The 20,286-nt window shown below is 50.9% G+C and overlaps 1 protein-coding gene across 1 annotated transcript in view; it reads right to left on the bottom strand.

Annotated features, from left to right (window-relative positions):
- Positions 1-250: 250 nt before the first annotated feature.
- LOC140399651 (myeloid-associated differentiation marker homolog) overlaps positions 251-20,286 on the bottom strand; it is a 53,058-nt gene continuing 33,022 nt past the window's right edge. Inside the window, exon 2 of the mRNA XM_072489193.1 lies at positions 251-1,256. Coding sequence (XP_072345294.1) covers positions 281-1,153 — 873 coding nt within the window. The 5' untranslated portion in view covers positions 1,154-1,256 and the 3' untranslated portion in view covers positions 251-280. The remainder of the gene's footprint in view (positions 1,257-20,286) is intronic.

The following is a 20,286-nucleotide window of genomic DNA, read 5'->3' on the forward strand; positions in this document are numbered from 1 at the left end:
ACAGAGTAAAGCTCCCTCTACACTGTCCCCATCAAACACTCTCAGGACAGGTACAGCACGGGGTTAGATACAGAGTAAAGCTCCCTCTACACTGTCCCCATCAAACACTCTCAGGACAGGTACAGCACGGGGTTAGATACAGAGTAAAGCTCCCTCTACACTGTCCCCATCAAACACTCCCAGGACAGGTACAGCACGGGGTTAGACACAGAGTAAAGCTAGACCCTCCCCCCCCCCCCCCCTCCCCCCTCCCCCCGAGCGGAACAATCCGTTGACATCTCTAGGCCTTGATGAAGATTAGCCGACTGGAGTAGACGAGGTCGGCCAGGTAGACGAGAAAGTTGAAGCCGGTGAGGACGGCCACAGCCACCTGCGCGTCCCACCGGCAGCGGTAATGGCCGCTGCACTGGCTGCGGCTGGAGTTCCCGTAGCGCCGGTCGAAGCAGAAGATGGGCCAGACCACCAGCGCGCTGGCGTAGAGGAGCACGGCCAGCAGCGCGTAGGCCCCCAGGAAGCGGTCGAAGGGCACGGGCAGCCAGGACGTGCACTCCCCGACGGACAGGATCACCACGGCCACGGAGAGGATGAAGCAGATGCAGTAGACGGCCAGGCACCACTGGAGGCCGCCGTAGTGGGAGTAGCCGGCCTTGTCGACGAACACGAAGAGCACGCAGGCGGCGAAGGTCTCCACCACCTTCAGCAGGCCCGGCGTGGTCGCCATGTAGCCCGTCACCTCGCCCGGCCGGGCGCGGGTCAGCGAAACCTCGGCGCCGTAGGCGGCGGTGGCCAGGCAGGAGAAGACGGTGGCCGCCACTCCGTAGCGGTAGGCCTCGCCCCCCGCCCCGCTCAGGAAGTACAGCGGGTAGATGACGGAGGCCGACAGGCACATGAGGGAGGCCAGGGCCGCCAGGGTGATGGGCCCGTTCCTCCAGGAGACGGGCACGCGGGCCTGCGCCCCGGTCAGCTCCACCCCCAGCACCAGCACGGTGGCCACGAAGCAGAAGACCCAGGCGAACACGCACCAGCCCCCCTCGCGCCCGGCCCACCAGCCGCTGTGCACCACCAGGCTGAACGCCACGCAGGCAAAGATTGCCGCCGCCGCTCGGGCGTACCCCACCGGGGACCTCAGCGCCTGCAGGTTTCCAACCGCCATTCTGCCGGCTCCGGTCCTTCCCGATCCGCGCCCTCCCCCAGCGAGGGGCCTGCGAACGTCAGCGGAGGCGGTGGGGGAACTGCAAGGGATGGGGGGGTGGGGGCTGGGGGGGGGGGGGGGAAGCAAAGAGAGACGCGGTTAGACACCGGAGCAGGGGATCGAATGTCCCTCCCTATCTCGGTAACCTCCTCCAGTCCCTCCAATTCATATCCTCCTCTTCAAATCCCTCCCTATCCCTGTAACCTCCTCCAGCCCCTACAATTCCCATCCTCCTGTTCAAATCCCTCCCTCCCTCCCTATCTCTGTAACCTCCTCCAGCCCCGACAATTCTCATCCTCCTGTTCAAATCCCTCCCTCCCTCCCTATCTCTGTAACCCCCTCCAGCCCCTACAATTCCTATCCTCCTGTTCAAATCCCTCTCTCCCTCCCTATCTCTGTAACCTCCTCCAGTCCCTCCAATTCATATCCTCCTCTTCAAATCCCTCCCTCCCTCCCTATCTCTGTAACCTCCTCCAGCCCCTACAATTCACATCCTCCTCTTCAAATCCCTCCCTCCCTCCCCATCTCTGTAACCTCCTCCAGCCCCGACAATTCCCATCCTCCTGTTCAAATCCCTCCCTCCCTCCCTATCCCTGTAAACTCCTCCAGTCCCTCCAATTCATATCCTCCTCTTCAAATCCCTCCCTCCCTCCCTATCCCTGTAACCTCCTCCAGCCCCTACAATTCACATCCTCCTCTTCAAATCCCTCCCTCCCTCCCTATCTCTGTAACCTCCTCCAGCCCCGACAATTCCCATCCTCCTGTTCAAATCCCTCCCTCCCTCCCTATCCCTGTAACCTCCTCCAGTCCCTCCAATTCATATCCTCCTCTTCAAATCCCTCCCTCCCTCCCTATCCCTGTAACCTCCACCAGCCCCGACAATTCCCATCCTCCTGTTCAAATCCCTCCCTCCCTCCCTATCTCTGTAACCTCCTCCAGCCCCTACAATTCCCATCCTCCTGTTCAAATCCCTCCCTCCCTCCCTATCTCTGTAACCTCCTCCAGCCCCTACAATTCTCATCCTCCTGTTCAAATCCCTCCCTCCCTCGATATCTCTGTAACCGCCTCCAGCCCCGACAATTCTCATCCTCCTGTTCAAATCCCTCCCTCCCTCCCTATCTCTGTAACCTCCTCCAGCTCCTACAATTCCCATCCTCCTGTTCAAATCCCTCCCTCCCTCCCTATCTCTGTAACCGCCTCCAGCCCCGACAATTCCCATCCTCCTGTTCAAATCCCTCCCTCCCTCCCTATCTCTGTAACCTCCTCCAGCCCCTACAATTCCCATCCTCCTGTTCAAATTCCTCCCTCGCCCCCCTCCCTCCCTATCTCTGTAACCTCCTCCAGCCCCTACAATTCCCATCCTCCTGTTCAAATCCCTCCCTCCCTATCTCTGTAACCTCGTCCAGCCCCTACAATTCTCATCCTCCTGTTCAAATCCCTCCCTCCCTATCTCTGTAACCTCCTCCAGCCCCTACAATTCTCATCCTCCTGTTCAAATCCCTCCCTCCCTCCCTATCTCTGTAACCTCCTCCAGCCCCTACAATTCCCAACTTCCTGTTCAAATCCCTCCCTCCCTCCCTATCTCTGCAACCACCTCCAGCCCCTACAATTTCCATCCTCCTGTTCAAATCCCTCCCTCGCTCCCTCCTCCCCATCTCTGTAACCTCCTCCAGCCCCTACAATTCCCATCCTCCTGTTCAAATCCCTCCCTCCCTATCTCTGTAACCTCCTCCAGCCCCTACAATTCTCAACCTCCTGTTCAAATCCCTCCCTCCCTATCTCTGTAACCTCCTCCAGCCCCTACAATTCTCAACCTCCTGTTCAAATCCCTCCCTCCCTATCTCTGTAACCTCCTCCAGCCCCTACAATTCTCATCCTCCTGTTCAAATCCCTCCCTCCCTCCCTATCTCTGTAACCTCCTCCAGCCCCTACAATTCCCATCCTCCTGTTCAAATCCCTCCCTCCCTCCCTATCTCTGTAACCTCCTCCAGCCCCTACAATTCTCATCCTCCTGTTCAAATCCCTCCCTCCCTCCCTATCTCTGTAACCTCCTCCAGCCCTTACGATTCTCATCCTCCTGTTTAAATCCCTCCCTCCCTCCCTATCTCTGTAACCTCCTCCAGCCCCTACAATTCCCATCCTCCTGTTCAAATTCCTCCCTCGCCCCCCTCCCTCCCTATCTCTGTAACCTCATCCAGCCCCGACAATTCTCATCCTCCTGTTCAAATCCCTCCCTCGCCCCCCTCCCTCCCTATCCCTGTAACCTCCTCCAGCCCTTACAATTCTCATCCTCCTGTTCAAATACCTCCCTCCCTCCCTCTCTCACTATCTCTGTAACCTCCTCCAGCCCCTACAATTCTCATCCTCCTGTTCAAATCCCTCCCTCCCTCACTATCTCTGTAACCTCCTCCAACCCCTACAATTCTCATCCTCCTGTTCAAATCCCTCCCTCGCCCCCTCCCTCCCTATCTCTGTAAACCCCTCCAGCCCTACAATTGCCAACCTCCTGTTCAAATCACTCCCTCCCTCCCTATCTCTGTAACCTCCTCCAGCCCCTACAATTACCATCCTCCTGTTCAAATCCCTCCCTCCCTACCTCTGTAACCTCCTCCAGCCCCTACAATTCCCAACCTCCTGTTCAAATCACTGCCTCCCTCCCTATCTCTGTAACCTCCTCCAGCCCCTACAATTCCCATCCTCCTGTTCAAATCCCTCCCTCCCTACCTCTGTAACCTCCTCCAGCCCCTACAATTCCCAACCTCCTGTTCAAATCACTGCCTCCCTCCCTATCTCTGTAACCTCCTCCAGCACCTACAATTCACATCCTCCTGTTCAAATCCCTCCCTCGCCCCTCCCTCCCTATCTCTGTAACCTCCTCCAGCCCCTACAATTCCCATCCTCCTGTTCAAATCCCTCCCTCCCTCCCTATCTCTGTAACCTCCTCCAGCCCCTACAATTCCCATCCTCCTGTTCAAATCCCTCCCTCCCTCCCTATCTCTGTAACCTCCTCGAGCCCCTACAATTCTCATCCTCCTGTTCAAATCCCTCCCTCCCTCCCTATCTCTGTAACCTCCTCCAGCCCCTACAATTCCCATCCTCCTGTTCAAATTCCTCCCTCCCTCCCTATTTCTGTAACCTCCTCGAGCCCCTACAATTCTCATCCTCCTGTTCAAATGCCTCCCTCCCTCCCTATCTCTGTAACCTCCTCCAGCCCCTACAATTCTCATCCTCCTGTTCAAATCCCTCCCTCCCTCCCTATCTCTGTAACCTCCTCCAGCCCCTACAATTCTCATCCTCCTCTTCAAATACCTCCCTCCCTCCCTCTCTCGCTATCTCTGTAACCTCCTCCAGCCCCGACAATTCTCATCCTCCTGTTCAAATCCCTCCCTCCCTCACTATCTCTGTAACCTCCTCCAACCCCTACAATTCTCATTCTCCTGTTCAAATCCCTCCCTCGCCCCCTCCCTCCCTATCTCTGTAAACCCCTCCAGCCCCTACAATTCCAAACCTCCTGTTCAAATCACTCCCTCCCTCCCTATCTCTGTAACCTCCTCCAGCCCCTACAATTCCCATCCTCCTGTTCAAATCCCTCCCTCCCTACCTCTGTAACCTCCTCCAGCCCCTACAATTCCCAACCTCCTGTTCGAATCACTGCCTCCCTCCCTATCTCTGTAACCTCCTCCAGCCCCTACAATTCCCATCCTCCTGTTCAAATCCCTCCCTCCCTACCTCTGTAACCTCCTCCAGCCCCTACAATTCCCAACCTCCTGTTCAAATCACTGCCTCCCTCCCTATCTCTGTAACCTCCTCCAGCACCTACAATTCACATCCTCCTGTTCAAATCCCTCCCTATCTCTGTAACCTCCTCCAGGCCCTACAATTCTCATCCTCCTGTTCAAATCCCTCCCTCCCTCCCTATCTCTGTAACCTCCTCCAGCCCCTGCAATTCCCATCCTCCTGTTCAAATTCCTCCCTCCCTCCCTGTTTCTGTAACCTCCTCGAGCCCCTACAATTCTCATCCTCCTGTTCAAATCCCTCCCTCCCTCCCTATCTCTGTAACCTCCTCCAGCCCCTACAATTCCCATCCTCCTGTTCAAATCCCCCCTCCCTCCCTCCCTCCCTATCTCTGTAACCTCCTCCAGCCCCTACAATTCTCATCCTCCTGTTCAAATCCCTCCCTCCCTCCCTATCTCTGTAACCTCCTCCAGCCCCGACAATTCTCATCCTCCTGTTCAAATCCCTACCTCCCTCCCTATCTCTGTAACCTCCTCCAGCCCCTACAATTCTCATCCTCCTGTTCAAATCCCTCCCTCCCTCCCTCCCTATCTCTGTAACCTCCTCCAGCCCCTACAATTCTCATCCTCCTGTTCAAATCCCTCCCTCCCTCCCTATCTCTGTAACCTCCTCCAGCCCCTACAATTCTCATCCTCCTGTTCAAATCCCTCCCTCCCTCCCTCCCTATCTCTGTAACCTCCTCCAGCCCCTACAATTCTCATCCTCCTGTTCAAATCCCTCCCTCCCTCCCTATCTCTGTAACCTCCTCCAGCCCCTACAATTCTCATTCTCCTGTTCAAATCCCTCCCTCCCTCCCTATCTCTGTAACCTCCTCCAGCCCCTACAATTCCCAACCTCCTGTTCAAATCCCTCCCTCCCTCCCTATCTCTGCAACCACCTCCAGCCCCTACAATTTCCATCCTCCTGTTCAAATCCCTCCCTCGCTCCATCCCTCCCTATCTCTGTAACCTCCTCCAGCCCCTACAATTCCCATCCTCCTGTTCAAATCCCTCCCTCCCTATCTCTGTAACCTCCTCCAGCCCCTACAATTCTCATCCTCCTCTTCAAATCCCTCCCTCCCTCCCTACCTCTGTAACCTCCTCCAGCCCCTACAATTCTCATCCTCCTGTTCAAATCCCTCCCTCCCTCCCTATCTCTGTAACCTCCTCCAGCGCCTACAATTCTCATCCTCCTGTTCAAATCCCTCCCTCCCTCCCTATCTCTGTAACCTCCTCCAGCCCCGGCAATTCGCATCGTCCTGTTCAAATACCTCCCTCGCTCCCTCCCTATCTCTGTAACCTCCTCCAGCCCCGACAATTCCCATCCTCCTGTTCAAATCCCTCCCTCCCTCCCTATCTCTGTAACATCCTCCAGCCCCTACAATTCCCATCCTCCTGTTCAAATCCCTCCCTCCCTCCCTATCTCCGTAACCTCCTCCAGCCCCTACAATTCCCATCCTCCTGTTCAAATTACTCCCTCGCCCCCTCCCTCCCTATCTCTGTAAGCTCCTCCAGCACCTACAATTCCCACCCTCCTGTTCAAATCCCTCCCTCCCTCCCTATCTCTGTAACCTCCTCCAGCCCCTACAATTCTCATCCTCCTGTTCAAATCCCTCCCTCCCTATCTCTGTAACCTCCTCCAGCCCCGACAATTCCCATCCTCCTGTTCAAATCCCTCCCTCCCTCCCTATCTCTGTAACCTCCTCCAGCCCCTACAATTCTCATCCTCCTGTTCAAATCCCTCCCTCCCTCCCTATCTCTGTAACCTCCTCCAGCCCCTACAATTCTCATCCTCCTGTGTGGGGTATATCAGAGTGTTACAGTGAGGGGTGTGGGGTATATCAGTGTTACAGTGAGGGGTGTTGGGTATATCAGTGTTACAGTGAGGAGTGTGGGGTATATCAGTGTTACAGTGAGGGGCGTGGGGTATATCAGAGTGTTACAGTGAGGGATGTGGGGTGTATCAGTGTTACAGTAAGGGGTGTGGGGTATATCAGTGTTACAGTGAGGGGTGAGGGGTATATCAGTGTTACAGTGAGGGTTGTGGGGTATATCAGTGTTGCAGTGAGGGGTGTGGGGTATATCAGAGTGTTACAGTGAGGGGTGTGGGGTATATCAGTGTTACAGTGAGGGGTGTGGGATATATCAGTGTTACAGTGATGGTTGTGGTGTATATCAGAGTGTTACAGTGAGGGGCGTGGGATATATCAGTGTTACAGTGAGTGGTGTGGGGTATATCAGTGTTACAGTGAGGGATATGGGATATATCAGTGTTACAGTGAGGGGTGTGGGGTATATCAGAGTGTTACAGTGAGGGGTGTGGGATATATCAGTGTTACAGTGAGGGGTGTGGGGTATATCAGTGTTACAGTGAGGGGTGTGGGGTATATCAGTGTTACAGTGAGGGGTGTGGTGTATATCAGTGTTACAGTGAGGGATGTGGGGTATATCAGAGTGATACAGTGAGGGGTGTGGGATATATCCGTGTTACAGTGAGGGGTGGGGGTATATCAGTGTTACAGTGAGGGGTGTGGGATATATCAGAGTGTTACAGTGAGGGGTGTGGAATATATCAGTGTTACAGTGAGGAGTGTGGGGTATATCATAGAACATAGAACAATACAGCGCAGTACAGGCCCTTCGGCCCACGATGTTGCACCGAAACAAAAGCCATCTAACCTACACTATACCATTATCATCCATATGTTTATCCAATAAACTTTTAAATGCCCTTAATGTTGGCGAGTTCACTACTGTAGCAGGTAGGGCATTCCACGGCCTCACTACTCTTTGCGTAAAGAACCTACCCCTGACCTCTGTCCTATATCTATTACCCCTCAGTTTAAGGCTATGTCCCCTCGTGCTAGCCATTTCCATCCGCGGGAGAAGGCTCTCACTGTCCACCCTATCTAACCCTCTGATCATTTTGTATGCCTCTATTAAGTCTCCTCTTAACCTTCTTCTCTCTAACGAAAACAACCTCAAGTCCATCAGCCTTTCCTCATAAGATTTTCCCTCCATACCAGGCAACATCCTGGTAAATCTCCTCTGCACCCGCTCCAAAGCCTCCACGTCCTTCCTATAATGCGGTGACCAGAACTGTACGCAATACTCCAAATGCGGCCGTACCAGAGTTCTGTACAGCTGCAACATGACCTCCTGACTCCGGAACTCAATCCCTCTACCAATAAAGGCCAACACTCCATAGGCCTTCTTCACCACCCTATCAACCTGGGTGGCAACTTTCAGGGATCTATGTACATGGACACCTAGATCCCTCTGCTCATCCACACTTTCAAGAACTTTTCCATTAGCCACATATTCCACATTCCTGTTTTTCCTTCCAAAGTGAATCACCTCACACTTCTCTACATTAAACTCCATTTGCCACCTCTCAGCCCAGCACTGCAGCTTATCTATATCCCTCTGTAACCTGCTACTTCCTTCCTCACTATCGACAACACCACCGACTTTAGTATCGTCTGCAAATTTACTCACCCACCCTTCTGCGCCTTCCTCTAGGTCATTGATAAAAATGACAAACAGCAACGGCCCCAGAACAGATCCTTGTGGTACTCCACTTGTGACAGAACTCCATTCTGAACATTTCCCATCAACCACCACCCTCTGTCTTCTTTCAGCTAGCCAATTTCTGATCCACATCTCTAAATCACCCTCAATCCCCAGCCTCCGTATTTTCTGCAATAGCCTACCGTGGGGAACCTTATCAAACGCTTTGCTGAAATCCATATACACCACATCAACTGCTCTACCCTCGTCTACCTGTTCAGTCACCTTCTCAAAGAACTCGATAAGGTTTGTGAGGCATGACCTACCCTTCACAAAGCCATGCTGACTATCCCTGATCATATTATTCCTATCTAGATGATTATAAATCTTGTCTCTTATAATGCCCTCCAAGACTTTACCCACTACAGACGTGAGGCTCACCGGTCTATAGTTGCCGGGGTTGTCTCTGCTCCCCTTTTTGAACAAAGGGACCACATTTGCTATCCTCCAGTCCTCTGGCACTATTCCTGTATCCAATGATGACATAAAAATCAAAGCCAATGGTCCAGCAATCTCTTCCCTGGCCTCCCAGAGAATCCTAGGATAAATCCCATCAGGCCCCGGGGACTTATCTATTTTCAGCCTGTCCAGAATTGCCAACACCTCTTCCCTCCTTACCTCAATGCCATCTAATCTATTTACCTGGAGCTCAGCATTCTCCTCCACAACATTATCTTTTTCCTGAGTGAATACTGACGAAAAATATTCATTTAGTATCTCGCCTATCTCTTCAGTGTTACAGTGTCACAGTGAGGTGTGTGGGGTATATCAGTGTTACAGTGAGGGGTGTGGGGTATATCAGGGTTACAGTGAGGGGTGTGGGGTATATCAGTGTTACAGTGAGGGGTGTGGTGTATATCAGTGTTACAGTGAGGGGTGTGGGGTATATCAGAGTGTTACAGTGAGGGGTGTGGGGTATATCAGTGTTACAGTGAGGAGTGTGGGGTATATCAGAGTGTTACAGTGAGGGGTGTGGGATATATCAGTGTTACAGTGAGGGGTGTGGAGTATATCAGTGTCACAGTGAGGGGTGTGGGGTATATCAGTGTTACAGTGAGGGGTGTGGGGTATATCAGAGTGATACAGTGAGGGGTGTGGGATATATCCGTGTTACAGTGAGGGTTGTGGGATATATCAGTGTCACAGTGAGGGGTGTGGGATATATCAGAGTGTTACAGTGAGGGGTGTGGGATATATCAGTGTTACAGTGAGGAGTGTGGGGTATATCAGTGTCACAGTGAGGGGTGTGGGATATATCAGTGTTACAGTGAGGGGTGTGGGGTATATCAGTGTTACAGTGAGGGGTGTGGGGTATATCAGTGTCACAGTGAGGGGTGTGGGATATATCAGTGTTACAGTGAGGGGTGTGGGATATATCAGAGTGTTACAGTGAGGGGTGTGGGGTATATCAGTGTCACAGTGAGGGGTGTGGGAAATATCAGTGTTACAGTGAGTGGTGTGGGCTATATCAGAGTGTTACAGTGAGGGGTGTGGGGTATATCAGAATGTTACAGTGAGGGGTGTGGGGTATATCAGTGTTACAGTGAGGGGTGTGGGGTGTATCAGTGTTACAGTGAGAGGTGTGGGATATATCAGAGTTACAGTGAGGGGTGTGGGGTATATCAGTGTTACAGTGAGGGGTGTGGGTTATATCAGTGTTACAGTGAGGGGTGTGGGGTATATCAGAGTGTTACAGTGAGGGGTGTGGGATATATCAGTGTTAAATTGAGGGGTGTGGGGTATATCAGAGTGTTACAGTGAGGGGTGTGGGGTATATCAGAGTGTTACAGTGAGGGGTGTGGGATATATCAGAGTGTTCCAGTGGGGGGTGTGGGATATATCAGTGTTACAGTGAGGGGTGTGGGGTATATCAGTGTTTCAGTGAGGGGTGTGGGATATATCAGAGTGGAACAGTGAGGGGTGTGGTGTATATCAGCGTGTTACATTGAGGGGTGTGGGGTATATCAGAGTGTTACAGTGAGGGTGTGGGGTATATCAGAGTGTTACAGTGAGCGGTGTGGGATATATCAGTGTTACAGTGAGGGGTGTGGGGTATATCAGTGTTACAGTGAGGGGTGTGGGATATATCAGTGTTACAGTGAGGGGTGTGGGGTATATCAGTGTTACAGTGAGGGGTGTGGGGTATATCAGTGTTACAGTGAGGAGTGTGGGGTATATCAGTGTCACAGTGAGGGGTGTGGGATATATCAGTGTTACAGTGAGGGGTGTGGGGTATATCAGTGTTACAGTGAGGGGTGTGGGATATATCAGTGTTACAGTGAGAAGTGTGGGGTATATCAGTGTCACAGTGAGGGGTGTGGGATATATCAGTGTTACAGTGAGGGGTGTGGGGTATATCAGTGTTACAGTGAGGGGTGTGGGGTATATCGGTGTTACAGTGAGGGGTGTGGGGTATATCAGAGTGTTACAGTGAGGGGTGAGGGATATATCAGTGTTACAGTGAGGAGTGTGGGGTATATCAGTGTCACAGTGAGGTGTGTGGGATATATCAGTGTTACAGTGAGGGGTGTGGGGTATATCAGTGTTACAGTGAGGGGTGTGGGGTATATCAGTGTTACAGTGAGGGATGTGGGGTATATCAGTGTGTTACAGTGAGGGGTGTGGGGTGTATCAGAGTGTTACAGTGAGGGGTGTGGGGTATATCAGTGTTACAGTGAGGGGTGTGGGGTATATCAGTGTTACAGTGAGGGGTGTGGGATATATCAGTGTTACAGTGAGGGGTGTGGGATATATCAGTGTTACAGTGAGGGGTGTGGGGTATATCAGTGTTACAGTGAGGGGTGTGGTGTATATCAGAGTTACAGTGAGGGGTGTGGGATATATCAGTGTTACAGTGAGGGGTGTGGGGTATATCAGGGTTACAGTGAGGGGTGTGGGGTATATCAGTGTTACAGTGAGGGGTGTGGGGTATATCAGTGTCACAGTGAGGGGTGTGGGATATATCAGTGTTATAGTGAGGGGTGTGGGCTATATCAGAGTGTTACAGTGAGGGGTGTGGGGTATATCAGAGTGATACAGTGAGGGGTGTGGGATATATCCGTGTTACAGTGAGGGGTGTGGGGTATATCAGTGTTACAGTGAGGGGTGTGGGATATATCAGTGTTACAGTGAGGAGTGTGGGGTATATCAGTGTCACAGTGAGGGGTGTGGGGTATATCAGTGTTACAGTGAGGGGTGTGGTGTATATCAGAGTTACAGTGAGGGGTGTGGGATATATCAGAGTGTTACAGTGAGGGGTGTGGGATATATCAGTGTTACAGTGAGGGGTGTGGGGTATATCAGTGTTACAGTGAGGGGTGTGGGGTATATCAGTGTTACAGTGAGGGGTGTGGGGTATATCAGTGTTACAGTGAGGGGTGTGGGGTATATCAGTGTTACAGTGAGGGGTGTGGGGTATATCAGAGTGTTACAGTGAGGGGTGTGGGATATATCAGTGTTACAGTGAGGGGTGTGGGGTATATCAGTGTCACAGTGAGGGGCGTGGGGTATATCAGTGTTACAGTGAGGGGTGTGGGGTATATCAGAGTGATACAGTGAGGGGTGTGGGATATATCCGTTTTACAGTGAGGGGTGTGGGGTATATCAGTGTTACAGTGAGGGGTGTGGGATATATCAGAGTGTTACAGTGAGGGGTGTGGGATATATCAGTGTTACAGTGAGGAGTGTGGGGTATATCAGTGTCACAGTGAGGGGTGTGGGGTATATCAGTGTTACAGTGAGGGGTGTGGTGTATATCAGAGTTACAGTGAGGGGTGTGGGATATATCAGTGTTACAGTGAGGGGTGTGGGGTATATCAGGGTTACAGTGAGGGGTGTGGGGTATATCAGTGTTACAGTGAGGGGTGTGGGGTATATCAGTGTTACAGTGAGGGGTGTGGGGTATATCAGTGTTACAGTGAGGGGTGTGGGGTATATCAGAGTGTTACAGTGAGGGGTGTGGGATATATCAGTGTTACAGTGAGGGGTGTGGGGTATATCAGTGTCACAGTGAGGGGTGTGGGGTATATCAGTGTTACAGTGAGGGGTGTGGGGTATATCAGAGTGATACAGTGAGGGGTGTGGGATATATCCGTGTTACAGTGAGGGGTGTGGGATATATCAGAGTGTTACAGTGAGGGGTGTGGGATATATCAGTGTTACAGTGAGGAGTGTGGGGTATATCAGTGTCACAGTGAGGGGTGTGGGGTATATCAGTGTTACAGTGAGGGGTGTGGGGATATCAGTGTTACAGTGAGGGGTGTGGGATATATCAGTGTTACAGTGAGGGGTGTGGTGTATATCAGAGTTACAGTGAGGGGTGTGGGATATATCAGTGTTACAGTGAGGGGTGTGGGGTATATCAGGGTTACAGTGAGGGGTGTGGGGTATATCAGTGTTACAGTGAGGGGTGTGGCGTATATCAGTGTCACAGTGAGGGGTGTGGGATATATCAGTGTTATAGTGAGGGGTGTGGGCTATATCAGAGTGTTACAGTGAGGGGTGTGGGGTATATCAGAGTGATACAGTGAGGGGTGTGGGATATATCCGTGTTACAGTGAGGGGTGTGGGGTATATCAGTGTTACAGTGAGGGGTGTGGGATATATCAGAGTGTTACAGTGAGGGGTGTGGGATATATCAGTGTTACAGTGAGGAGTGTGGGGTATATCAGTGTCACAGTGAGGGGTGTGGGATATATCAGTGTTACAGTGAGGGGTGTGGGACATATCAGTGTTACAGTGAGGGGTGTGGGATATATCAGTGTTACAGAGAGGGGTGAGGGATATATCAGTGTTACAGTGAGGGGTGTGGGATATATCAGAGTTACAGTGAGGGGTATGGGGTATATCAGTGTTACAGTGAGGGGTGTGGGATATATCAGTGTTACAGTGAGGGGTGTGTGGTATATCTGTGTTACAGTGAGGGGTGTGGGGTATATCAGTGTGTTACAGTGAGGGGTGTGGGATATATCAGTGTTACAGTGAGCGGTGTGGGACATATCAGTGTTACAGTGAGGGGTGTGGGGTATATCAGTGTTACAGTGAGGGGTGTGGGGTATATCAGAGTGTTACAGTGAGGGGTGTGGGATATGTCAGTGTTACAGTGAGGGGTGTGGGATATATCAGTGTTACAGTGAGGGGTGTGGGATATATCAGAGTGTTACAGTGAGGGGTGTGGGGTATATCAGTGTCACAGTGAGGGGTGTGGGAAATATCAGTGTTACAGTGAGTGGTGTGGGCTATATCAGAGTGTTACAGTGAGGGGTGTGGGGTATATCAGAATGTTACAGTGAGGGGTGTGGGGTATATCAGTGTTACAGTGAGGGGAGTGGGGTGTATCAGTGTTACAGTGAGAGGTGTGGGATATATCAGAGTTACAGTGAGGGGTGTGGGGTATATCAGTGTTACAGTGAGGGGTGTGGGTTATATCAGTGTTACAGTGAGGGGTGTGGGGTATATCAGAGTGTTACAGTGAGGGGTGTGGGATATATCAGTGTTAAATTGAGGGGTGTGGGGTATATCAGAGTGTTACAGTGAGGGGTGTGGGGTACATCAGAGTGTTACAGTGAGGGGTGTGGGATATATCAGAGTGTTCCAGTGGGGGGTGTGGGATATATCAGTGTTACAGTGAGGGGTGTGGGGTATATCAGTGTTTCAGTGAGGGGTGTGGGATATATCAGAGTGGAACAGTGAGGGGTGTGGTGTATATCAGCGTGTTACATTGAGGGGTGTGGGGTATATCAGAGTGTTACAGTGAGGGTGTGGGGTATATCAGAGTGTTACAGTGAGCGGTGTGGGATATATCAGTGTTACAGTGAGGGGTGTGGGGTATATCAGTGATACAGTGAGGGGTGTGGGATATATCAGTGTTACAGTGAGGGGTCTGGGGTATATCAGTGTTACAGTGAGGGGTGTGGGGTATATCAGTGTTACAGTGAGGGGTGTGGGGTATATCAGTGTTACAGTGAGGGGTGTGGGGTATATCAGTGTTACAGTGAGGGGTGTGGGGTATATCAGTGTTACAGTGAGGGGTGTGGGGTATATCAATGTTACAATGAGGGGTGTGAGGTATATCAGTGTTACAGTGAGGGGTGTGGGATATATCAGTGTTACAGTGAGGGGTGTGGGGTATATCCGTGTTACAATGAGGGGTGTGGGGTATATCAGTGTTACAGTGAGGGGTGTGGGGTATATCAGTGTTACAGTGAGGGGTGTGGGATATATCAGTGTTGCAGTGAGGGGTGTGGGGTATATCAGAGTGTTACAGTGAGGGGTGTGGGGTATATCAGTGTTACAGTGAGGGGTGTGGGGTATATCAGTGTTACAGTGAGGGGTGTGGGGTATATCAGTGTTACAGTGAGGGGTGTGGGATATATCAGTGTTACAGTGAGGGGTGTGGGATATATCAGTGTTACAGTGAGGGGTGTGGGATATATCAGTGTTACAGTGAGGGGTGTGGGATATATCAGAGTGTTACAGTGAGGGGTGTGGGGTATATCAGTGTCACAGTGAGGGGTGTGGGAAATATCAGTGTTACAGTGAGGGGTGTGGGCTATATCAGAGTGTTACAGTGAGGGGTGTGGGGTATATCAGAGTGTGACAGTGAGGGGTGTGGGGTATATCAGTGTTACAGTGAGGGGTGTGGGGTATATCAGTGTTACAGTGAGGGGTGTGGGATATATCAGAGTGTTACAGTGAGCGGTGTGGGATATATCAGTGTTACAGTGAGGGGTGTGGGGTATATCAGTGTCACAGTGAGGGGTGTGGGGTATATCAGTGTTACAGTGAGGGGTGTGGTGTATATCAGAGTTACAGTGAGGGGTGTGGGATATATCAGTGTTACAGTGAGGGGTGTGGGACATATCAGTGTTACAGTGAGGGGTGTGGGATATATCAGTGTTACAGAGAGGGGTGAGGGATATATCAGTGTTACAGTGTGGGGTGTGGGATATATCAGAGTTACAGTGAGGGGTGTGGGGTATATCAGTGTTACAGTGAGGGGTGTGGGATATATCAGTGTTACAATGAGGGGTGTGGGGTATATCAGTGTTACAGTGAGGGGTGTGGGGCATATCAGTGTTACAGTGAGGGGTGTGGGGTATATCAGTGTTACGGTGAGGGGTGTGGGATATATCAGTGTTACAGTGAGGCGTGTGGGGTATATCAGAGAGTTACAGTGAGGGGTGTGGGGTATTCAGTTTTACAGTGAGGGGTGTGGGGTATATCAGTGTTACAGTGAGGGGTGTGGGATATATCAGTGTTACAGTGAGGGGTGTGGGGTATATCAGAGTGTTACAGTGAGGGGTGTGGGGTATATCAGAGTGTTACAGTGAGGGGTGTGGGGTATATCAGAGTGTTACAGTGAGGGGTGTGGGTTATATCAGTGTTACAGTGAGGGGTGTGGGGTATATCAGTGTTACAGTGAGGGGTGTGGGATATATCAGTGTTACAGTGAGGCATGTGGGATATACCAGAGTGTTACAGTGAGGGGTGTGGGGGATATCAGCGTTACAGTGAGGGGTGTGGGGTATATCAGTGTTACAGTGAGGGGTGCGGGGTATATCAGAGTGTTACAGTGAGGGGTGTGGGATATATCAGTGTTACAGTGAGGGGTGTGGGATATATCAGTGTTACAGTGAGGGGTGTGGGTTTTATCAGTGTTACAGTGAGGGGTGTGGGATATATCAGTGTTACAGTGAGGCATGTGGGATATATCAGAGTGTTACAGTGAGGGGTGTGGGGGATATCAGCGTTACAGTGAGGGGTGTGGGGTATATCAGTGTTACAGTGAGGGGTGCGGGGTATATCAGAGTGTTACAGTGAGGGGTGTGGGATATATCAGTGTTACAGTGAGGGGTGTGGGATATATCAGTGTTACAGTGAGGGGTGTGGGTTTTATCAGTGTTACAGTGAGGGGTGTGGGATATATCAGTGTTACAGTGAGGCATGTGGGATATATCAGAGTGTTACAGTGAGGGGTGTGGGGTATATCAGTGTTACAGTGAGGGGTGTGGGGTATATCAGTGTCACAGCGAGGGGTGTGGGGTGTATCAGTGTTACAGTGAGGGGTGTGGGATATATCAGTGTTACAGTGAGGGTTGTGGGATATATCAGAGTTACAGTGAGGGGTGTGGGATATATCAGAGTGTTACAGTGAGGGGTGTGGGGTATATCAGTGTTACAGTGAGGGGTGTGGGATATATCAGTGTTACAGTGAGGGGTGTGGGGTATATCAGTGTTACAATGAGGGGTGTGGGGTATATCAGTGTTACAGTGAGGGGTGTGGGGTATATCAGTGTTACAGTGAGGGGTGTGGGATATATCAGTGTTACAGTGAGAGGTGTGGGATATATCAGAGTGTTACAGTGAGGGGTGTGGGGTATATCAGTGTCACAGTGAGGGGTGTGGGAAATATCAGTGTTACAGTGAGGGGTGTGGGCTATATCAGAGTGTTACAGTGAGGGGTGTGGGGTATATCAGAGTGTTACAGTGAGGGGTGTGGGGTATATCAGTGTTACAGTGAGGGGTGTAGGGTGTATCAGTGTTACAGTGAGGGGTGTGGGTTATATCAGTGTTACAGTGAGGGGTGTGGCGTATATCAGAGTGTTACAGTGAGGGGTGTGGGATATATCAGTGTTAAAGTGAGGGGTGTGGGGTATATCAGAGTGTTACAGTGAGGGGTGTGGGATATATCAGAGTGTTCCAGTGGGGGGTGTGGGATATATCAGTGTTACAGTGAGTGGTGTGGGGTATATCAGTGTTTCAGTGAGGGGTGTGGGATATATCAGAGTGGAACAATGAGGGGTGTGGTGTATATCAGCGTGTTACATTGAGGGGTGTGGGGTATATCAGTGTTACAATGAGGGGTCTGGGGTGTATCAGTGTTACAGTGAGGGGTGTGGAATATATCAGTGTTACAGTGAGGGGTGTGGGGCATATCAGTGTTACAGTGAGGGGTGTGGGGTATATCAGTGTTACAGTGAGGGGTGTGGGATATATCAGTGTTACAGTGAGGGGTGTGGGGTATATCAGTGTTACAGTGAGGGGTGTGGGGTATATCAGTGTTACAGTGAGTGGTGTGGGGTATATCAGAGAGTTACAGTGAGGGGTGTGGGGTATATCAGTTTTACAGTGAGGGGTGTGGGGTATATCAGTGTTACAGTGAGGGGTGTGGGGTATAGCAGAGAGTTACAGTGAGGGGTGTGGTGTATATCAGTTTTACAGTGAGTGGTGTGGGGAATATCAGTGTTACAGTGAGGGGTGTGGGATATATCAGAGTTACAGTGAGGGGTGTGGGATATATCAGAGTGTTACAGTGAGGGGTGTGGGGTATATCAGTGTCACAGTGAGGGGTGTGGGGTATATCAGTGTTACAGTGAGGGGTGTGGGGTATATCAGTGTTACAGTGAGGGGTGTGGGGTATATCAGTGTTACAGTGAGGGATGTGGGGTATATCAGAGAGTTACAGTGAGGGGTGTGGGGTATATCAGTTTTACAGTGAGGGGTGTGGGGTATATCAGTGTTACAGTGAGGGGTGTGGGATATATCAGAGTTACAGTGAGGGGTGTGGGATATATCAGAGTGTTACAGTGAGGGGTGTGGGGTATATCAGTGTCACAGTGAGGGGTGTGGGGTATATCAGTGTTACAGTGAGGGGTGTGGGGTATATCAGTGTTACAGTGAGGGGTGTGGGATATATCAGAGGGTTACAGTGAGGGGTGTGGGATATATCAGTGTCACAGTGAGGGGTGTGGGATATATCAGTGTTACAGAAAGGGGTGTGGGATATATCAGAGTGTTACAGTGAGGGGTGTGGGGTATATCAGAGTGTTACAGTGAGGAGTGTGGGGTATATCAGTGTTACAGTAAGGGGTGCGGGAAAAAACAGTGTTACAGTGAGGGGTGTGGGATATATCAGTGTTACAGTGAGGGGTGAGGGGTATATCAGTGTTACAGTGAGGGGTGGGGGATTTTTCAGTGTTACAGTGAGGGGTGTGGGGTATATCAGTGTTACAGTGAGGGGTGTGGGGTATATCAGAGTGTTACAGTGAGGGATGTGGGATATATCAGTGTTACAGTGAGGGGTGTGGGATATATTATAGTGTTACAGTGAGGGGTGATGGATATATCAGTGTTACTGTGAGGGGTGTGGGGTATATCAGTGTTACAGTGATGGGTGTGGGGTATATCAGTGAAACAGTGAGGGGTTTGGGGTATATCAGAGTGTTACAGTGAGGGGTGTGGGGTATATCAGTGAAACAGTGAGGGGTTTGGGGTATATCAGAGTGTTACAGTGAGGGGTGTGGGGTATATCAGAGTGTTACAGTGAGGGGTGTGGGGTATATCAGAGTGTTACAGTGAGGGGTGTGGGGTATATCAGTGTTACAGTGAGCGGTGTGGGGTATATCAGTGTTACAGTGAGGGGTGTGGGGTATATCAGTGTTACAGTGAGGGGTGTGGGGTATATCAGGGTGTTAGTGTGAGGTGTGTGGGATATATCAGTGTTACAGTGAGGAGTGTGGGGTATATCAGTGTTACAGTGAGGGGTGTGGTGTATATCAGTGTTACAGTGAGGGGTGTGAGGTATATCAGTGTTACAGTGAGGGCTGTGGGGTATATCAGAGTGTTACAGTGAGGGGTGTGAGATATATCACTGTTACAGTGAGGTGTGGGGGATTTATCAGTGTTACAGTGAGGGATGTGGGATATATCAGTGTTATAGTGAGGGGTGTGGGGTATATCAGAGTGTTACAGTGAGGTGTGGGGGGTATATCAGTGTTACAGTGAGGAGTGTGGGGTATATCAGTGTTACAGTGAGGGGTGTGGGGTATATCAGAGTGTTACAGTGAGGGGTGTGGGATATATCACTGTTACAGTGAGGTGTGGGGGATTTATCAGTGTTACAGTGAGGGATGTGGGATATATCAGTGTTATAGTGAGGGGTGTAGGGTATATCACTGTTACAGTGAGGGGTGTGGGGTATGTCAGTGTTACAGTGAGGGGTGTGGGGTATATCAGAGTGTTACAGTGAGGGGTGTGGGATATATCAGTGTTACAGTGAGGGGTGTGGGGTATATCAGTGTTACAGTGAGGGGTGTGGGATATGTCAGAGTGTTACAGTGAGGGGTGTGGGGTATATCAGAGTGTTACAGTGAGGGGTGTGGGGGGTATATCAGTGTTACAGTGAGGGGTGTGGGGTATATCAGTGTTACAGTGAGGGGTGTGGGGTATATCAGATTGTTACAGTGAGGGGTGTGGGGTATATCAGTGTTACAGTGAGGGGTGTGGGATATATCAGTGTTACAGTGAGGGGTATGGGGTATATCAGAGTGTTATAGTGAGGAGTGTGGGATATATCAGTGTTAAAGTGAGGGGTGTAGGGTATATCAGAGTGTTACAGTGAGGGGTGTGGGGTATATCAGAGTGTTACAGTGAGGTGTGTGGGATATATCAGAGTATTACAGTGAGGGGTGTGGGATATATCAGTGTTACAGTGACGGGTGTGGGGTATATCAATGTTTCAGTGAGTGGTGTGGGGTATATCAGAGTGATACAGTGAGGGGTGTGGGGTATACCAGAGTGTGACAGTGAGGGGTATGGGGTATATCAGTGTTACAGTGAGTGGTGTGGGATATATCAGTGTTACAGTGAGGGGTGTGGGATATATCAGTGTTACAGTGAGGGGTGTGGGGTATATCAGAGTGTTACAGTGAGGGGTGTGGGATATATCAGAGTGTAACTTTGAGGGGTGTG

The sequence above is a fragment of the Scyliorhinus torazame genome, chromosome 23, assembly GCF_047496885.1.
Source record: "Scyliorhinus torazame isolate Kashiwa2021f chromosome 23, sScyTor2.1, whole genome shotgun sequence".
NCBI classification, from domain to species: Eukaryota; Metazoa; Chordata; class Chondrichthyes; order Carcharhiniformes; family Scyliorhinidae; genus Scyliorhinus; species Scyliorhinus torazame.